This window comes from Lissotriton helveticus, chromosome 5_1, assembly GCF_964261635.1.
Source record: "Lissotriton helveticus chromosome 5_1, aLisHel1.1, whole genome shotgun sequence".
NCBI lineage: Eukaryota > Metazoa > Chordata > Amphibia > Caudata > Salamandridae > Lissotriton > Lissotriton helveticus.
In genome coordinates, this window is record NC_136065.1 from 1,223,428,840 (window position 1) to 1,223,448,070 (window position 19,231).

The 19,231-nt window shown below is 49.3% G+C and overlaps 1 protein-coding gene across 4 annotated transcripts in view; it reads right to left on the reverse strand.

The window, feature by feature from the left end:
* Nucleotides 1-19,231, reverse strand: part of ATE1 (arginyltransferase 1) — a 489,063-nt gene that overhangs the window by 278,844 nt on the left and 190,988 nt on the right. For all 4 annotated transcript variants that reach the window (XM_078643941.1, XM_078643939.1, XM_078643940.1 and 1 more), the window contains exon 5: nt 11,994-12,254. In XM_078643941.1, coding sequence (XP_078500067.1) covers nt 11,994-12,254 — 261 coding nt within the window. The remainder of the gene's footprint in view (nt 1-11,993; nt 12,255-19,231) is intronic.

Below are 19,231 nucleotides of genomic sequence, written 5' to 3' on the forward strand. Positions count from 1 at the left end.
TCAGGGCTGATGCACAGTTTGGCTGATCTGAGGTGCCTTTAGAATTTGTTTGGTGAGATGTTTTTGCTGATGCCTCCATGGACCGCTCTTGTGAGGCGGCTGTAGGCCACGCATCAGATTTTGATGTAGATCCTTCCTCTACCTGGCAGTCAGTGAAAGTTTTAAGGATGGAGAGTGCAACGTCCCTTTCGTTAAGGCTGGCAAGGAGTCTGGCACCCTTGTATGTAGTACTTTTTAACAGGTGGTAGATTTGATAGGTTCTGATGAATACAAATTGTAAACCTAATCACAAATTTGTGACTAGAATGACAGCTACAGCATCAGAAAGGTCGAGAAAAAAAAGAGATATTCCGAGCTTGCATACGTGTGGCAGATCTGACATACATGGGACAAGCTTTAACAACAGAGAACTTGGAAGATGATTGGCAGCAAACACTTTAACCTCACCAAACCTCCTGGCTTATGAATAGTAGTACTGCAGCGTTTCACTAAGACCCTAAAAGCCTACAGCTGTTTAGACTTAAAGTTCTCAGGAGCATGGCATGCATTCTTATAAATACTGGTTAGAGTTATCTACGAAGTTGTAGTTCTCCATGTTTGTTACATGATGTTACTAGAGAAATGAAGGGAGAAAGTTTATGCAGAAGTATTCCCAACATAGAATTCATGACTGGTCGAGAATGAAGGGGGTCACAATGGTCCTCCCTCTCTCAGCATATCACTCTTGGAAGGTCTTTATGCAGTGAATGAGTTGGCTACTTGCTAAGCAAAGGCCAAAGTTCAAAATACTTATCTTAGTTGAGGAAGGCACCAGGTGCTTTGACCCTTCCTATCTCACCCAGTCGACATCACAATCCCTGCCTGCTCAATCACTTCCTTTGACCATTATGGAACGTAATGCAAGGGGGGCGAGGCTAGCCGGCCATGATGGCGGTCGACTGCCGATAGAGCTCCGGAACCACCCGGGGAATTTATCCTGCTGCCGGGAGCCTACGGGTGCCTGGCCCTGATCCACGGTGCGGGGCGTGGTGCTGACGATCCTGTGCCTACCTGGGGCAGCCTGGCTGTGCCCGCGGCAGCTCCTGTGCAGCGGTAGCGGTGTGGGGCCTGCTGCGGCGCCCTGTGAGCGGAGCACGGGCGCTGAATTACGTGTGGAGGCGGAAGATCGAGCGACCGCCCCCCTGGTGGGAACCAGCGTCGCATTGGTAACGCGGGCATTCGGGCAATGCCCGAGGGGCCGGTGTCAGAGTGCTGCTGTGGGCTTCTTTTTTTAGCAGTCTGTGGGGGGCAATTTGGGCGCTGTCTCTATTGTTCGAACAGCCAGCGGCTCAGTAGGTATCTGAGTGGCCTTTCTAGAGGCGGGTGGGCGCTCATCACCTCCGTTTAGCAAGAGGTGTCACTCCCTTTGTCTCGCGGGCCGGCCCATTAATGTAAGCACCTACTGAGCGGGGGGCAGGGGGCCTGAGTAGAAGTGGTCTCACTTGTTCCCAGGTGTATTTCAGCAGTGTAAACTAACGTGTACATTTTTTTTACTCCCCTCCTCCCCCCATACGCCTCCCTCATTTTTTAAATAAGATTACACCGAAGCAGTCATTTGAGGAGTGTTTATGCAAATGTGGGCCGATTTTTTTTTTGCGTGCCCGGGCCGACTTTTCAATCCTAATCCAACCCTGGTATGAACAGCCCCCAATCCTTATCTTGCCCTGGGGAGGACACGAGAGACACTGTGCCCACTATGCGGTCTGGATCGAGGCCTGGAGGAGAGAGTTGCGGATCGGAGGGGAGACCTGCGCGGCGCCCGATCTGACCGGGAGGGTAGGCCCGGACTGCGCTGTTGGTCTTCGCCCTGTGGCGGCCTGAGTTTGCGGGGCTGTGCGGGAGACTGCAGTGAGCCGACGTGGGAGCGGACGGCAGCGCCAAATCACCGGTGCGGCACACGTCCCTGCGATCGGGACTTGGGGAGCGACATCGGTTTGGTGCCCCCCTCCCCCGTGGAGATTCCGCGGATTGAGTGCGGGTGAGTTGCGGCTGCCTTAGAAGACAGAGTGCCCGTTTGTACTCGGGAGAACTGCGGTGTGGGCTGGGGGAGCCTGAAGCGGTGCTGCGGGGGCCTCCTGGTTGCTGGATTCGATCGGGGCCTGACAGGAACAGTGCTGCTGTGTTCACCTATTGGACTGGGAGGACGGGGTGAAATGGGCCGGGACTCAAGGGGCTGACTATTCCAACAGTTGATTAACAGCCACATGGTATGGACCCTGGTTCTAAGTGTTGCCAGCCGGACTGCGCTGTTTCTCCACTCCCCCTGCCCCCCCTGTTCTCCTCGTGGTTGATGGCACTTTGTTTTCTGCGGTCTGGAGGCTGACATTTGGGGAGTGACTACAGCCGCGGCGATGGGAGGGATGAGAGACGCCTTTGTGGCTTGGCCTTGAGGACAGGCGAAGTTCCCTGAGAAGAGGATCTTCTTTTCCCCCCTTCCCCCTCCCCCCTGATCCACCTTCATTCTTACAGCCTGGTCTGCTTCCGCTGACCCCCATCCTCTCCCCTGCGGGACGCTTTCGGGGGTGCCTGGGTGCCCACGCCCCAGCACGGAACTACTTGTGGACCGGGCCTCGGATTGAACGGTAGCAAGCATCCTCTGCTGAATGGTGAGGAACCTTGACATTATGGGCCGCAAGGGGGCAAAAGGGCCGGAGAGCCAGGGTAACTCTGACACCCCCCGCGCCACGGCGGTCGCTGTGGATGGGCGCACTCCATCGGGGACTGCAGCAACCGCCCTCACTGGGGAGCAGCCCCCTAACAAACTGGACTTGATTCTTAAAGAAATAAGGGAATCTAGACCATCGATGGAACTGCAGCTGGGTGCTCTCACTATTAATCTGACCCTCCTGAAGGCGGATCACAGCAAGCTTGCAGACAAGGTGAAAGATCAGAGCCTCATCCTTACGGATCTCACACCGATGGTGGCAGAGCACTCTTCCTCAGTGCAGCAACTTCAACAACAAGTCACCACATTACTGGATCGGGTGGAGGACGCCGAGGGGAGAAACCGGCGCAATAATATACGCGTCATAGGCCTGCCGGAGCGCTGCGAGGGACCACGTGCAGCAGACTTGATGGAACAATGGTTCTGGGAACAGGTAGCGCCTGAGGGGCTCTCGTCATACTTCTGTGTGGAGCGGGCACATAGGATTCCGACTGGCCAGCCCAGACCTGGCCGACCATCCCGCCCGTTGATAGTAAACATCCTCAATTAACGGGACAGAGACATTTTGTTGCAGAAGGCCTGTGAGAAATTCTTTATCCAATACGAGAATCACCGGGTGTCCTTCTACCCAGATTATACAACGATGGTCCAGACACAGCGCTCTTTGTATCAAGCGGTGACGAAAAAGTTACAGAAGGCCCAGCTCAAATACACGCTCCTCTTTCCCGCCCGACTAAAGGTCATCCACGAGAAAAAGACGCACTTCGTCGAAAGCCCCTCCGATGTTGAAGAATGGCTGGAGGTGATGTGCATAGGGGGGAGTCAAGTCTCTACTCAAGGACGGTCCAGACAGGGCTCAGAAGATGGCTCAGGACGGGAAGACCGTAGATCCCCGATGTCCAGCAGGAGCAATGGACGCTCTGGCCCGTTGCGGGAGCAACAGAAAAAAGACCAGATAGGAGCGATTGCGACGGCCGGCGCCTTCTGTGAAGATACAAATAAAATTGCAACGGATTCAGACGACAGCACGTTACATTCAGACTCTGATCACAGTGCAATCCTGTTCCCCACCATCACACCTCGCGCAGCTGATGATATGCTGGATATAGTCGCTGGGTGACTTTGAACAATAAATTAGAGCTGTCGCTTCTGGTATCCTTCATGAGGTGCTGTTTTGATATTGTTATAATTATTTGTTCTGAGGAATATACAGCTGAGATGATGGGGGTTGGGTTTTCTGAGTGGAATACCGGGAATTAGCCCTTAGAGCCATATTCTTTAGCTATAGACACCTACAGAGATCCTTGGTAATGCCGGGCCCTCTCGAGACCGCCCACCGCAATATCTCCTGTTCTCCTTCCCCTGGATGGAGTACCGTTGAGCCATCGGCATTTGACGTTTAACAGCAATATGACACCACTGGTGCCTGGCCACCTCCCCGTTGGCGTACGCACCGTAATTTGATTTGATTCTGTATGTTTGACACTTCATTGTTGGGCCCAGAGCAGTTCTTTTGCTGTGCCAAGTTTTGTTTTGTTTTTGTTTGGGGGTACAGGGTCTCCTGGTAGATTTCCACAAGGTTTATTATAGGGGGAAAGAAGATACTCATTAACTGGGTAGATGGCGACTACGGCTGTGATTGAAGGGTCCTACAACCTTCTTACTTTGAACGTACGAGGGATGGGTGTGATTCAAAAACGCCATCAAATCCATTCGTTTCTCCTTAGACACCACACACATGTCGCATTCCTCCAAGAGTCCCACCTCACAGATTCGAAATCGCAGAAGCTGCGGAAGAAATGGAGACGCCACATTTACTCTACAACGTATTCAGCCTTTTCCAGGGGAGCGCCAATTTGGGTCCGTCACGGAACACCATTTGGAGAGATTGAGCGGCGGATAGATGACGAGGGCCGATACATTTTGGTGAAGGGTACTTTGCATGGGACATTGATAGTCCTGGGAAGCATATACGCTCCAAATTACGAACAAGACAGGTTTTTACACAAATTAGGCATGGCACTGACGGAGTGGGTCGGGATCCCTTGGGTGCTGGGGGGGGATTGGAATGCAGTTTTAGATTTAGGCCTGGACAGATCACACACCCCTCTTCAGGCCTCCGGGGCGACTAAGTTGACTGACCTCTTTGCTTCCTGGGCGGATGGCTGGGCGTTGTCGGATACATGGCGAGGATTATATCCCACCCACAAGGAATATTCCTTTTATTCCCCCTAGCATAATCTTCACACTAGGATTGACCGGTTACTGTGTTCGAGATCTATAGCCACTAGAGTAGGGAGGTCGGAATACTTAGCCAAGACCTATTCAGATCCTAGGCCCCTGACGCTTACGCTCCTCTGGGGTAGAGGGCCAGCCCCGGTGTCTACCTGGAGACTCAACACGCTTCTTTTAGAAGACACCCCCTTCCGTACATCACTGTCTACTGCTATCACTGATTATTTTAGGGAAAACCGGAACTCCGCCTCCTCGAACCTGATTGAATGGGACGCCATGAAAGTAGTAGTCAGAGGGGCGGCGATAGGGCAATTAGTAGGGACCAGACAAGAGGTACATCGGAAACTTTGTGAGACAGAGAACAGTTTGAAGGTACTTGAACGGGAGGCAGCTCTCGATCCTGCGAAGAGCAGGGAGTTGCAAATAGCGGGCAGGAACCTCCACGAGATCGGCTTCACAAGAGATCGACTTGACCGAGGGGAACTCCATTCCTTGTTACTGCCCAAAGCCCGGATACCTCCGGACCGCTCCCTTCTACTGCGTACTGCCTTGTTGTGCTGGAAGAAGGCCCTCTCTTATACTTCTGCAGTACCACCATACGCGGCGAATATTCCTCTGTTAGGCATCCCTACACCACAGGGCAGACTCACATGGCATACACTTCACCATTGGAGGGATAACGGGATAGAGGAGGTTGGAGCCTTTTTCGGGGACGAGACTTTACTTGATCACGAATCCTTTATGCAGATCACAGGTGCTCCCCCCGACTGCACCTATTGCATGCCACAGTAATACATTACATTAGGAATACATGGGCGCCACAAAGGCTCAAACCTACACAACACAAACTTGTCCATTTACTGTACTATAAGGGAGCGGGTGGACATCTCGTACGATGGCTATACACCGGAGTTAGGGAACACGCAGCAATCTCGCTCATGACCCTTAGAACATGTTGGGCAGAAGATTCTGATACTGAATTGACGGATAAGGCATGACAGCTTATATTAGAGCATCATAAAAGAGTATCACGTAATGCCAGGTTTAAATTTATCCAGGCTATGGTGCTCCACAGAGCATATCTAACTCCCAAGAAGATACATCGTATATTCCCAGACTGCCCCCATTGCTGCCCTCGCTGTAAAGGGGATGAAGCGGGCTTTATACACATGTTGTGGTCTTGCCCACGGCTGCAGGGCTACTGGGCCGAAATATGTCAAGTGCTCAATACTGTGACACAGTTGTCGGTTCCGGTTGAAGCCTTATCTTGCCTGGTGGGATAGCGTAAAAGATCAGGGAATCAGAAAGTTAAGTTAAAATTTCTGGACCTTGCTTTCATTCTGGCGGTTAGGGGCATAACAATGAGGTGGAAGTCCCCTAGGCCCCCTATGGTGACTACATGGCAGACGGACCTGGTACAGTGGGGACGAGCGGAGGGAGCGGCCCTCAGGAGGGAGGAAGAGAGAGGTCACCTAAAACAACCCATAGCATTAGAGTGGGAAGCCATGTTGTTGGAACTGGAAGGGCTCGACTTGGTCCCATCTCAGGTGGTAAGGTCGCAATAACATGCATGATCTAGGGGAACCCATTGTAGGCCCCTGTCAGCATGAACTGATGCGCGATACTTGTTCCTATGCTCTGCAGACTGACAGCCTCTATTGACTGCCCAGGGGAAGCTAACTCATTGACTGCGGATCGACCAGGAGAGGGTGGGAATGGGAGGAGGGACTGTTGGGGTGGGAGTTTATTAAGTTCCAAGATAATAACTGATCTCTTATATTTGAACTGCTTTGAATAATTTACTTTATGAGAAACCACCAGATGTTTGAGACAATTGACTCGCCCTTTAATACGTTTATTTGTAAAATGTACGGGATGTAGATATCCAAATTATGTAATGAAAAGGGGAGAAAATTCAAAATGGACTGTGATGATTGTATGTATTTGTTTATGATCATGATTCCTCTGCAGTCGATAATAAAGAGGTTTTTTTTTAAAAATGGAACGTAATGCAAGTCTTGATCAGATCTACTTGCAACACCTTCAACGAAAGATCACGTTCTTACTCGAACAAGGCCCACTGTTTTGTAAATATGGCTGACACAGATTTACCTAACGTGTGATTGTATGTGGTAAAACTGCTGTCAACAACGTCAATGTCCCCATTAAGGCCCAACTATCCTCATCAAAGAATCCACATTTTTACTAACTATTTGTAAATGCTCAAATAGACATACTACGGTGATTGCTCTGCTGAAAGGCCTGATCAACAAATTAATACATAGCAAATGAAATAATGGATATCTATAATTGGTTGCTCTTCATGCAAAGACAATAAAGCTAAAGCCATTTAACAAGAACTAAAGCATTATGGGTTACATCAGTGCAGTGATGTAACATCTTAGCCCTGCGACTCTGGGCCCAGCTGTTTTCTCCTGTAAAGTACTGGTACCATGGAATCTATGAAGTAGTGATTTTTTATGCTAATTATACTGGTGTGAGAAAATGGAACTTGACGTTTGCACTGCAGCCATAAACCTGTGAACGAACATTTATGAGTCAATTTGACCTAATAACAGGTTTTATTGGTTACAGCCAACATTATTACATCTTAAAATAACGCTAAAAGGAAAAGAATTTCAGAACTGAAACTGTTAAAGCAACCTTCCCTCAACATCGATTACTGATGTGTTATCTTTATTGTGTTATATCGATTACTCATTGTACAACCATGTTATGTAATGTATTATGATTTTCAAAGGTAGATTGTATTTTTTGGTTTTAATGTAATGTTAGAATGCTGTGTTTGTAATTTCATCAAGCTTGTAGCTTGCAATTTGGTCGGCTTTTGTAAGTTTGGTGAATGTCTTTTAATGCTATATTTTACGTCGGTGAGTGCTGAGTTTAGCAGAGTTTTGTAAAAGTGGTCACTTTGTTAATATTTTGCAATGGTTTTGTGACTGTTTACCTCCTTAACGTCTTTTCCTATCCCTTTTTGTGATGTTTGTTTTAAAGGAATGGGCGTGTTGGTGTAGACTAATAGAGTATGGAGTATTTAATAGTCCCTGAATATTCTTTTCTCCTTACTGCCACTATTGAAGGGCGACTTTAAGTTACATTGGTACTGAAGACGGAGAAGTGGAAGAAAGAAAAATACAGGCAACCAGACTTCTCCATCCATATATGGGAGGAGAACCACAGCCCAGTATCTATCAGGACGGTCCTTATCCTTCTTCAATTTGAGAAGTGCTAGAGACACACCCCTTTGAAGACAGCCATAATGGCACAGTGAAGAGTCCATCTTCCCACACCCTCCGCCAAGTCTGACTCTCCGACTGTGTCCATGCATTCAACTCTGTACAACGCACTGTTGCCTTCCGCCATGATACAGGCACCACATATGTACATGCATACGCTAACTTTGGAATTTCACGAAATATTAGACTTTATTAGTTTAACGTTTTCACACTTTTTTGATTGTTTTGCCCTATTAGTTTCTGGGACGAAAGTTTGTCTTCGTTGTTAATACAGGTTTAAACACAAGTGCACACAGTGGGGACAGATCTGCATTCGGTATGTGTGGAACAGTGACACCTGTGTGTATTGATTCTGTGTGGAACACTGGGGTGTATGTAAGATTGTATGAAGGCTCAGCACGCAGAGTGGTTTGCATGTTTTAATGTCTGAACATCCATGGAAATGTGTTTCTTTGGTGTGTTCATTTGCAGATGGATGTGTAGAGCATTCTATGTTTGGATGCAATAATGATGTGTTTAGGTTTATGTCTTGATTCCGCTTACTTTAGCTTTGATTAGGGGGCACGCTTCTAAAAGACATGCAGATGTGCATAACACACTGAAAGAAGTGTTTGACACTCGTCTCTGTGAGCGGTCTACACTGACAACGGTTCGGACGCAACATACATGTGTATACAGAGGTATATTCAGTGTGTTAAATTTGTGGCACAAGTGTTATCCAGGAGGACCACCTCTTACCCAATGCTCTTACCCAATGCTGCATGCATGTATGTTTTGTGTTTTCTTTACATGCATGTGAAAGCACAGCTTACTGGAAGACGCCTACCTTTCTTTTCAGCTTAACCTGGTGCACAAGCCGCAATTATAAAAGCAATCAGCCTTATTCAATCGTCTTAGCAGGGAGCAGTTGGCGCTTCAGAGCTAAAACGTAATAAATACTTGGGTGCAAAATCAGGCAGTAACTTTGGTGAGCCTTATTTCAGTTTGCCTCAATATATGGTTTTAATGCATGTCCTTTAGTCCAATGTTTTATTTCATTTTAAATGTGCCTGCCTGTACAGCAGGCTTTCCATTCCATAATTGACGCATGAGTCTTGGAGTTTCACTACACCTCGAGCACAGTGTACAGCATAGGTGTATGTTCACTACTACACCAGCACAACCCTTTTTTCTGAGTAAATTAACGTGACATTGAGTATATAATCATACTGTATTTCTTCCGTATCCACATACAGGGTACCTACCTGATTACATGGTATGTAGACTCGTCACCTATGTTGTGTAGATAGTTATTCATGGTCCTGATGTAGTGCTGTTGATCCTTCTGACACTAGGAGCACGAAACGTGTTGACCTCTATAGAGTAGAGCATACATAGCTAGAAACCTTATTTCTAGTTCACTGCCACTCTTTCCGTTTTTACTCAGGCAGTTTACCTTCCAGAATAAATCATCACTAGGACGAACTGACCTGTTTTAAATTCACTCACTCCATATCTACACACTCTAAGGCCCCCTCACCCCCACTGCACCCATCGGCAGGAACAAAAGACCCCCGCCAAAGAGCCCCATACTGGGTGCCCGTACAGTGTTGCAGCGCCGACCCGACGAAGGGCAGGCTCATATGATGAAGCATGACACCAAGCTCTCACTCACCTAGCAAGCCCTAGTTCTGACAAGGGAATTCTCCCTTCCCTTTTTTTCCCTTCAAGGTGGGACGACCACCCAGTGGCGGTCTCCCAGCCTGTACTCTCACTTGATTTACTCAGACCTCAAGGAACTTCATACCCTCTCTGCCCACTTTCTTTTTGGGGCATGTATGCTGGACCTCATTAAACTTGCCCCTCTGTCCCTCCCGTTTGTCTCGTAAAAATTAAAATAACATATAAGGAGATTAGGTATGGGTTTTACATTGGTCACGCATGAGTGGAACAAAAGAGCATAATATTTACTTATTGTGTGTGATTTCACAGATATACCTCATATTCTGCTTGATGCAAAAGGATACGCTATTAATACTACTGATGTTATGGAAAACTGGGTCTAAGTGTACCTTGCGCAAAACAATCCAATATGATAAGCTAACAGCCAAATGTCATATATATTGGATGATGTCATCGGTGATGTCATGAGCAGTACATGGTGGTGACCCAATTTAAAGTTAGCTCAGTAAATTACAACTGGTGACATGCATTTCAGAGGTTTTTGTTTTACCCTTATTGCAACACTTAACTGCAACATTACTTTAATCTTTGTGGGGGATGGAAATATAGGTTACTACGCAACAGCAGATTTAGACAGAAACTTGGCAACAATAATGGAAATATCCCCAATGCTGAAAAGACTGTGTTCAACAACTAGAGCTTCACCACAGACATTAATACAAATGGCTGCTGAGATTTTTATTTTAGTATTCATCCGATCACTTTTCAAGGTTGTTCCATGAAAGGTGAATGACTCCTTCAAATAACCTTATTGCCAGAGTAAACGCTCTGCCCTTGTGTGAACATTTCACACTTTAAAAAATAATGGATTTTGAAAGTCATAAATAAAAACCCTTGGTCAGTCTCTTGATATGCAATCATAGAGAGAGGTAGACTACTGCAGAAGTGCTACTAACATGTTTATTGGATACATGTATATTCCATGGAAAAATAACCTCAGCCTAAAAAAGGCTTTTCTAAAACATGTTGTCTTTTCACCATGCACCGACATGTTTCAAATGGGTAATGGACTCCAGGAGATCTCTGGCTTACATGCAACGGTCATATGAATGCTAAAGCATCTGGGCCTACATGGAAGTTCGGTGTTGCTGGGTTGAGGAGCAAGGTATCCTCTTCCCTCTATGACAACAGCTCCCCTTCTCTAGGTGCATGATCAAGTAGGAAGGAGGGCTGGAGTACTTGAACCTCTGTATTTGTGTGCAAAACATGTGAATTAAAGGAAAGCATAAGTCACTGGTACAAGACAAATAAACAATATTTTATTAAGACCCTATCCTAGGGAGCACTGACACAAAAATTTAAACCAATGGCCAGGTAATTGAGTCAACATGGTGAAAAAGGGGCGTCCTATCAAACCAAGCATTATCGGATGTTCTCTGAAATGAGCAAAGAAGCATGTGAGTCTCATCTGCCAAGCTGAGCAGGTCCAACAAGAAGATTCTTTTTTCCGCACTTAGCTACTAAAATAATGCTTTGTTCAAGAATCTAAGCAGAGACCTGCTACCTGTAATAATCCCTGCTCTCTTTAATACCTTCAGTCTTACAACTATAGGTGGGCTCGCCCACTTGGGTGGAATGCACATACATACTTTCCATTGAGACCTGATTAAAATACCATAGATCCAAGACCTGCATTCAAATACACACCTAACTTCCACAACATTGACAATGGTTCAGGAAGTTTGTGGCAAGAAGCTTCAGGGATGTTACCCCAAGTAAGAATCACCTGCCTAACACACCAGTACTCTACCTCCAGCCTATATCTTACAGACTGCAGTGCCGTAGAGGTCCCTCGTCATTACCTGCCTTTACGACAGTTAGTGAGATTCAAGCAGGGAGAAAGAAGTACAACTGCAATTTCATGGTCTCATGCAGCGCGGTCACTTCAGAGGGAAACAAGGCCAAGGATCTACCAATTGTCCGGCTTCAGGACAGCATGGGTGCTCGGAGTGGGGAAAGGTGTGCTTCAGGTAAGTGTGTGAGCTTTGTGCAGGGTGAATGGAATGCAGCAGCAACTCATCTATGGGTCATGTTAAAACTTTACATATGGGAAAATAAACACAGCTGCCACTCACCTGGTTTGGGGCCGGAATGGGTACTTGGAGCTGTAGTGGATGGTACCCCGCAATCGGTGTCAGCCGTCGAAGGGTGTGGCTCTGTGCTCTTTTCTGATGCCTGGCTTTCATTGCCCGTTTCATTCTCCAGCAGCTCATTTTCCAGACCTTCCTTCAGCTCAGACACTAGCAATCTCTGCTTACACTCCGACTCTTCCAATCTGACCTCCTTGATGAAGTTGCAAGGGTTGGGATCACCAATCTGTGACTCCATTGGCTCTCCTGGGGGGGGTAATAGGATGCAGTTGTTTAAATGTTAACAGATAGGGGGAAAGGCATGCCAATTGACTACAAACTACAAAAAAACAGCATGACGAACGTTCACTAATTAGAACATATTCATTAGGAACATTTTCTGCTCCACTTAAGCAACTTAGTCTCACTTTAGACTAACGCATTGGTTTATTTTTGCTTTCCCAGAATGTGCTCTACCTGCAGAGGAAGCTGGTTCCCAAAAAGCACAAACCAGAGCCTCTTAGACCCCTCCAATATCCGCAGAGAGTATGGCCAACTTGCTACAGGTAAGTTGTTCACTGTAGTGGCGCAGGTTATCTGCTAAACTGGTCAAAATGATAGAAGACAAAACATTTTACTAGCCGGAGTTTTAAATGACTAACATATAGCCTCTTTTAATGAAGCCACAATGTTGGTGTGCAGAACAGTTTACATATCCCGGGTATAAAGTGCAATTTCACTCATTCAATTTGCCCTGTTTGAAAGTCTATTTATCCATCAGAGTGGCTGCCAAGAGGTAGTTTTTCAGGCAAAAACTGGCACTATATATTTGATATTCCAGCTCTTCTTCGGAGCAAGCCATGTCCAGGGCTCCTTCCAAAATAACCAGAAAATCACTTTTTTTCCACAGTATAACATTCAGCATTTATGAAGTAGAAGACATGATTATTGAGGGACACGGACATGCACAGACTGATGCTTTTTTACTTTCTGTTTCTTCTTTCTCTTTTCTTTCCTTACTTGGGTCCAGACTGAAGTATGCAAGCACAGTCCATGACAGAGGCGGGTATCTATGTGTGTGTTCTGGTTAACATGGAGGACCTGGTGCCGCAAAAGTGATAGCACATCCATGAAGGCTTAATTTGGTATGGTTTTTATTATACAAGATATGAGCCTAGAGTGGCTCACTGAAACATTTCACCAGACTTTACAAAATCACAGTTATAAATACATATGAGAACAGTCACCCCATTTGGATTACTACAGCCTCTCTGGGCCTAAATAAAATACGACCGCAACCTTGCCATTGGCTGGACTACTTCGGAAACTGCATTTGCACAATACTGATCCAGAAGTAAGATGTAACGCACACACAACAAGACTTTTATGAAAGCAGAGAGGAAATGATGAGCCCTGACTATGGCAAAACCGGTCCTGGGTTGCTTGTGTTCTGTTTTAGTTTGGGCTGGACTGTTCTCGTTAGACCAGGGTCAAGACTGATTTGAATATGGCTGGGTCCAAACTGAGGTGGCATGGTGTGCACAATAATGTTGTACCGGTATGCTATTCAGAGTAATTACCAGCAGCTGAGATTAATTCCAGAGTCCCATTCATAACTTTTTGCATACTTTAGAGAAGAGAGTATCCCACTGAGATAGGCGAAAGCAAAATTGATTATGTTCTAGGGGAGCTGCACGTGATAAACAGGACTCAAATACAACCCTTTTTTAATACAAGTCAATCGCTTCCAGGCAGACCTATGGGAAGCTGCCCCTCTCACTGCCCAATGGCGTCCAAGCAACACAATGTATGGTATTCCTTGTTTTCCCATCCACTATTTGCTACTAAGTACCTTACTGTTTTCCCTTCTTACCCCAAGTTTTATATTTCCACTTCTGGCCGAAACAACAATGGTTCCTTCAGAACGACTATCTAGCACGTTCAGGGAATAAATGTATGGTAGTCGTATGCAGGGGTCATGGATCTACAAGTAACAAGCAGACGAGGGACTTAGTGCCACATAGAACAGAAAATACCTCAGTTAACAACCTTGACCCTAAACACACAGGGTCTTAACTCCCCAAGGAAATGCAAGACTTTACTGAAATGGCTGGATACCCAGGAAACGAATATAGCAATCTTACAAGAAACTCGTTAACTTTATTAATAGAGACACAGAATAAGATTTCCACTAAACACCCAACAATTTCATTTCTCAGCTTCACCTAAATAAAAAGGGATGTTTATATTATTTAAACGGGGAACCCCATGTGCTCTAATTGGGACACATCATGGTGTAGATGGCAGCGATCTCGTTATTAGGAGTAAATTGGAGAACAAAGAAATAAACTGACCCCTATTGCCCCCAGTCTGTCAACCGGAGTACAGACACCCTGGGGAGCACACAGGGGATCCGTGAAAAATCAAATCGCTCTGGCCATCGCCACGCCAGCAAATCTGGACACTCGAAGATAAAGCTAACCCTACAATGCCCCTCTCACGAGACCCTCTCTCCTAAGATTAGGTCCCCCCATCTATCAGCGCATCCTCCAGACTAGCAGAGGTCATTAACCAGGTCTCATCAACAAGACTAGCGCGGCTGCACAGAATGCGCTGGCATAACCACGACCCGGCATTAAGTTTGGTATTGAGAGTAGCAGAAAATCTGGTTGACCGCTGGGCGCCTACCCCCTAGCTCACTTCGAGCCGCAGACTACCATCTGAATAGATCCCACATCCTGCCTAAGAAGATCCTGGGAAGTAGATCACTAAGCCTACCAGGAGCTACGACCCCTCCTAGGCCCAGATCCGGCCTGAGTCCTAGCTACACCCATCAACAGGGCCGATAAGCCCCCAACGGGTAATTTTAACACATTCACCCTTCCCATCTCCATCTCGATCGACTCATCCCGCCCCACCCCGCACAGGCACCCTCTGCTCACATTAACACATTCTCCCTCCCCACATCCATCTCGACCGACTCACCCCGTTCCCCCCCCCACCGCACAGGCACCCTTCTCTCACATTACCTACACGATGGCGCGTGACTCGCCATCCCCTCCCATGCAAGACCTACATGCCCACCTGAAACCCCACAGTCGGAACTCATTCACCATCATCTTCCCCCCCTCCTCTCTACAAAAATGAGACGCTTTTTCAAACAGAAACTTATCCGCCAACACAAAGAAACCCTATTCACAGACATCTACCACTCAGCCTCCAAAGGTCCGACTAAGATGGACCCTATATTCCGCACTGAGAGACCGGAAGACTGGATTTCCATGATTAGAACGCAACTTTGTATCACCAAAACCACATCCACTTCCCACAGTAGCAAACATACCTCCATACTCCCTAACCGTATGGCCAGAAGAGGGACCACATCCGTGACCATCTACACGAATGGCACGGTCCTTATTCAGGCAAACAATGAAAACCTTGAAGCTTTCGACTCCCTATTTCCAGCATTAGGATCTGCCCTCTGTTACAAAGGCGATCCCCGGGGAGACAGAAGATGTCTGACTGAGACCCCCTTCCCCTTATGGAATTTGGCCGAGCGCCGTCGAGAGGCCTCCTTGGCGAAGCTCCTCTCCTAAAATCGTAACAGCAGAGCAATCACACCACTACAAAGGGACACCACACAAGAGGGTAACTTCTTAGAATCTTTATCAGCAATATCGATTGGTTCTTTCGGCAATATGTACAAACAGATCGAGGGATCCTTAGAGTCTCGGTAACTGGGGAAAAAGGGTAGCGGGGCAGTCTTGGTACCAGTCTGGCACAGGGCTACGCTCAGCTCTCAATCCTCGAGCTGGGGGATTCCGCGAGGTTGGGCCGCGGCAGCGCCAGCAGGCTCCGAAGATGGTTTCAGCGAGGTTGGAGAGCTACTAGTTAATTTCTTGACTTAAACAATAATAAGTCTTTAACATTGTATCATTAATTTCATGTACACAAACATTAAACAGTTAAATCATCAGTTTTTTACTTTTTCAATTTTTTTCATTTTCCAAACTTAGAATTAAACATCACATTCAATTGGAAATTTCATTGAATTACAATTTTTCATTTGTTATTGCACATATACATTTCATGCTTTTCTTAATGCCCTATGCATGGATGGTTTCAGCGAGGTTGGGCCGCGGCAGCGCCAGCAGGCTCCGAAGATGGTTTCAGCGAGGTTGGGCCGCGGCAGCGCCAGCAGGCTCCGAAGATGGTTTCAGCTAGGTTGGGCCGCGGCAGCGCCAGAAGGCTCCGAAGATGGTTTCAGCGAGGTTGGGCCGCGGCAGTGCCAGCAGGACTCCAAAGATGGTTTCAGGGTTCAACGTAGCGAGTTCTTCTCAGGGTCAGCCGCGACAGCGTCAGCAGGGCTCTCGACTCCAGGATACAACTGCCGGCCCATTCCAGAGCTGCTCCAGATATAGGTCTGGAGTCCTTTGATGTCCGGACCCTCGCGCCTGGGGGTCAGAGGGGCCGGGATGAGAGCGTCCAGACACCCAGCAGGGGGGTGGAGCCAGCGCCCAGGGAGGCCGGAGGGCGATCGAAACCAGGCGTCCGGGGACGGCTGGAGGCCCATCGAAACTCCCCTCCTCCTGGATCCGTCAAGGGGCCGCTTTACCACCTGGTTGGATCTTGGTGCCTCGATGTCGGGGCTTCGCGGGGGCTGTGGCCGAGGTCGGGCCGAGGCCACGCGGTCCGGACGTGGAGGGTCCAAGATGGAGTCGGGGCCTGAAATGGTGGCCCGGGATTGGGGTCGGATCCGCAGAGTGGGGCGAGTAGGGGTCGCCGGGCTCCTAAGGGGGAGAGCCGGGGGTCGCGGCTCTCGTGAAGGTTGGAGGGGATAGCTTTAGGCCGGGGGCCAGGGGTCGATGCTGTCCGGGGCCCGCCAGGCGGGAGAAGTTGGACCACGCCACGAGGCCGGGTCCAACACACGTCCCACCAGCTGAAAGCGGGGAGAGTCACCCATCTTCTTGGGGGTTCTCCTCGTCGAGGCGGAAGAAGCGGGACAGGCCGTCAGCGTTGGCATGGTCGTTGCCGGGCCGATGTTCCACAGTGAAGTCCATCCCTTGGAGGGAGATGGACCAACGCAGCAACTTTGGGTTTTCCCCTCGCATTTGCATCAACCACCGCAAGGGTCGGTGGTCAGTCTGCACCCGGAAGTGGGTGCTGAAGAGATAGGGTCGGAGTTTCTTGAGGGCCCACACCACGGCGAAGGCCTCTCGTTCAATGGTGCTCCAGCGTTGCTCTCGGGCCAGCAGACGTCGGCCGATGAAGGCCACAGGTTGATCAACTCCTTCGGCGTTGAGTTGGGAAAGGACCGCCCTGACACCGTGCTCCGAGGCATCTGTCTGGACCACGAATTCCCGGCTGTAGTCGGGGGCTTGGAGCACGGGGGCGGTACACATCGCTGTCTTCAGAGTCCCAAAGGCGGCCTGACACTCGGGTGTCCAGTGCACCTTCTGTGGCTGCTTTTTGGAAGTGAGTTCGGTGAGGGGGCCCACAATGCTCCCATAGTTCTTCACGAAGCGCCGCTAATACCCAGTAAGCCCCAGGAAGGCTCTGACGGCTGTCTGGGTGACCGGGGGCTCCCAGGCCAGGATGGCGTCGATCTTGGGTTGAAGGGGGGCCACATGGCCGCTCCCCACTTGGTGTCCCAGATAGGTCACGGAACCTTGGCCTATCTGGCATTTGCTTGCTTTGATTGTCAGTCCGGCCCGTCGGAGGGCCGTCAGGACCTCCCAGAGGTGTTTGAGGTGCTCGGACAAGTGGAGGCTGTACACCGCAATATCGTCCAGGTAGGCGGCGCTGAATTCTTCTAGCCCCGCCAGTACCTTATTGACCAGCCTCTGGAAGGTTGCGGGGGCGTTCTTCATCCCGAAGGGCATTACCCTGAAGTGGTAGTGGCCATCGGGGGTCGAGAAAGCAGAGCGCTCTTGGGCGCCCGGAGAGAGTCCGATCTGCCAGTAGCCGGAGGTTAGATCGAAGGTGCTCAGGTAGCGGGCCGCCCCCAGGCGGTCGATCAGTTCATCGGCCCGGGGAATGGGGTGTGCATCGGTCCGGGTGACGGCGTTCAATCCCCAGTAATCGACACAAAATCGCAGTTCGGGAGTGGCGCCAGGGGCGGCGGCTTTTGGGACCAGAACGACTGGACTGGCCCACGGACTGTCGTAGGGTACGACTACCCCCAGGGCCAGCATCTTGGAGACCTCCGCTTGGATGCAGGTCCGAACTCGGTCGGGAACTCTGTAGGCCCGGTGTCGCACAGGCGGGCTATCCCCGGTGTCGACATCGTGGACGCACCACTGGGTGACTCCGGGGGTGAGGGAAAACAAGTCTGCGAATTGACCCAACAATTTCCGGCAATCCTGGCGCTGTTCTGGGGTCAGGGCGGAGGAGAGGGTGACCCCCCTTGACGGAGCCGTCTTTTTCGGAGGTGCTCAGGAGGTCCGGAAGGGGCTCGGAGTCGTCTTCGGCCCCCCCATCGGTAGCCATCAGCAGGCTAAGCTCCGTTCGGACAAAGTGCGGTTTGAGCCGGTTGGAGCGGAGGACCCTGAGGGGGTTCCTGGGGGACTCCATGTCAACCAGGTAAGTGACAGGGCTCTTGCGCTCCACCACCTTGAAGGGCCCCGTCCACTTGTCCTGGAGGGCACAGGGTTCGACCGGGGACATGACCCAGACCTGTTGGCCCGGCTCAAACTCAATGGTTTTTGGTCATACCAGCGTTTCATCTCCTCTTAGCTGGCCTCGAGGTTGGCTTCTGCAAGTTCCCGGAACTTCCGAGTCTGATTTTGGAGGGTCAGGAGGTACCGGTAGACGTCGGGGGGAGCATCTTGGACTGCGACCTCCCAGCCTTCTTTGACTAGGCTGAGGGGACCCCGGACGGGGTGTCCGTACAATAGTTCGAAGGGGTTGAATCCCAGGGACTTCTGAGGGACCTCCCGATAGGCGAAGAGGAGGCAGGGCAGCAGCACGTCCCATTGGCGACGCAAGGGCTCCTCCAGGCCCATGATCATCCCTTTGAGAGTTCTATTGAAACGTTCCACCAACCCATTCCCTTGGGGGTGATAGGGGGTCGTAAACTTATACGTGACGCCGCACTGGTGCCACAGGGATTTCATGTATCGGGAGATGAAGTTCGTACCCCGGTCACTGACGACTTCTCGGGGGAAGCCCACTCGGGAGAAGATCCCCATCAGCGCCCGGCCCACCACGGGGGCCGTCACAGTTCGGAGAGGGATGGCTTCGGG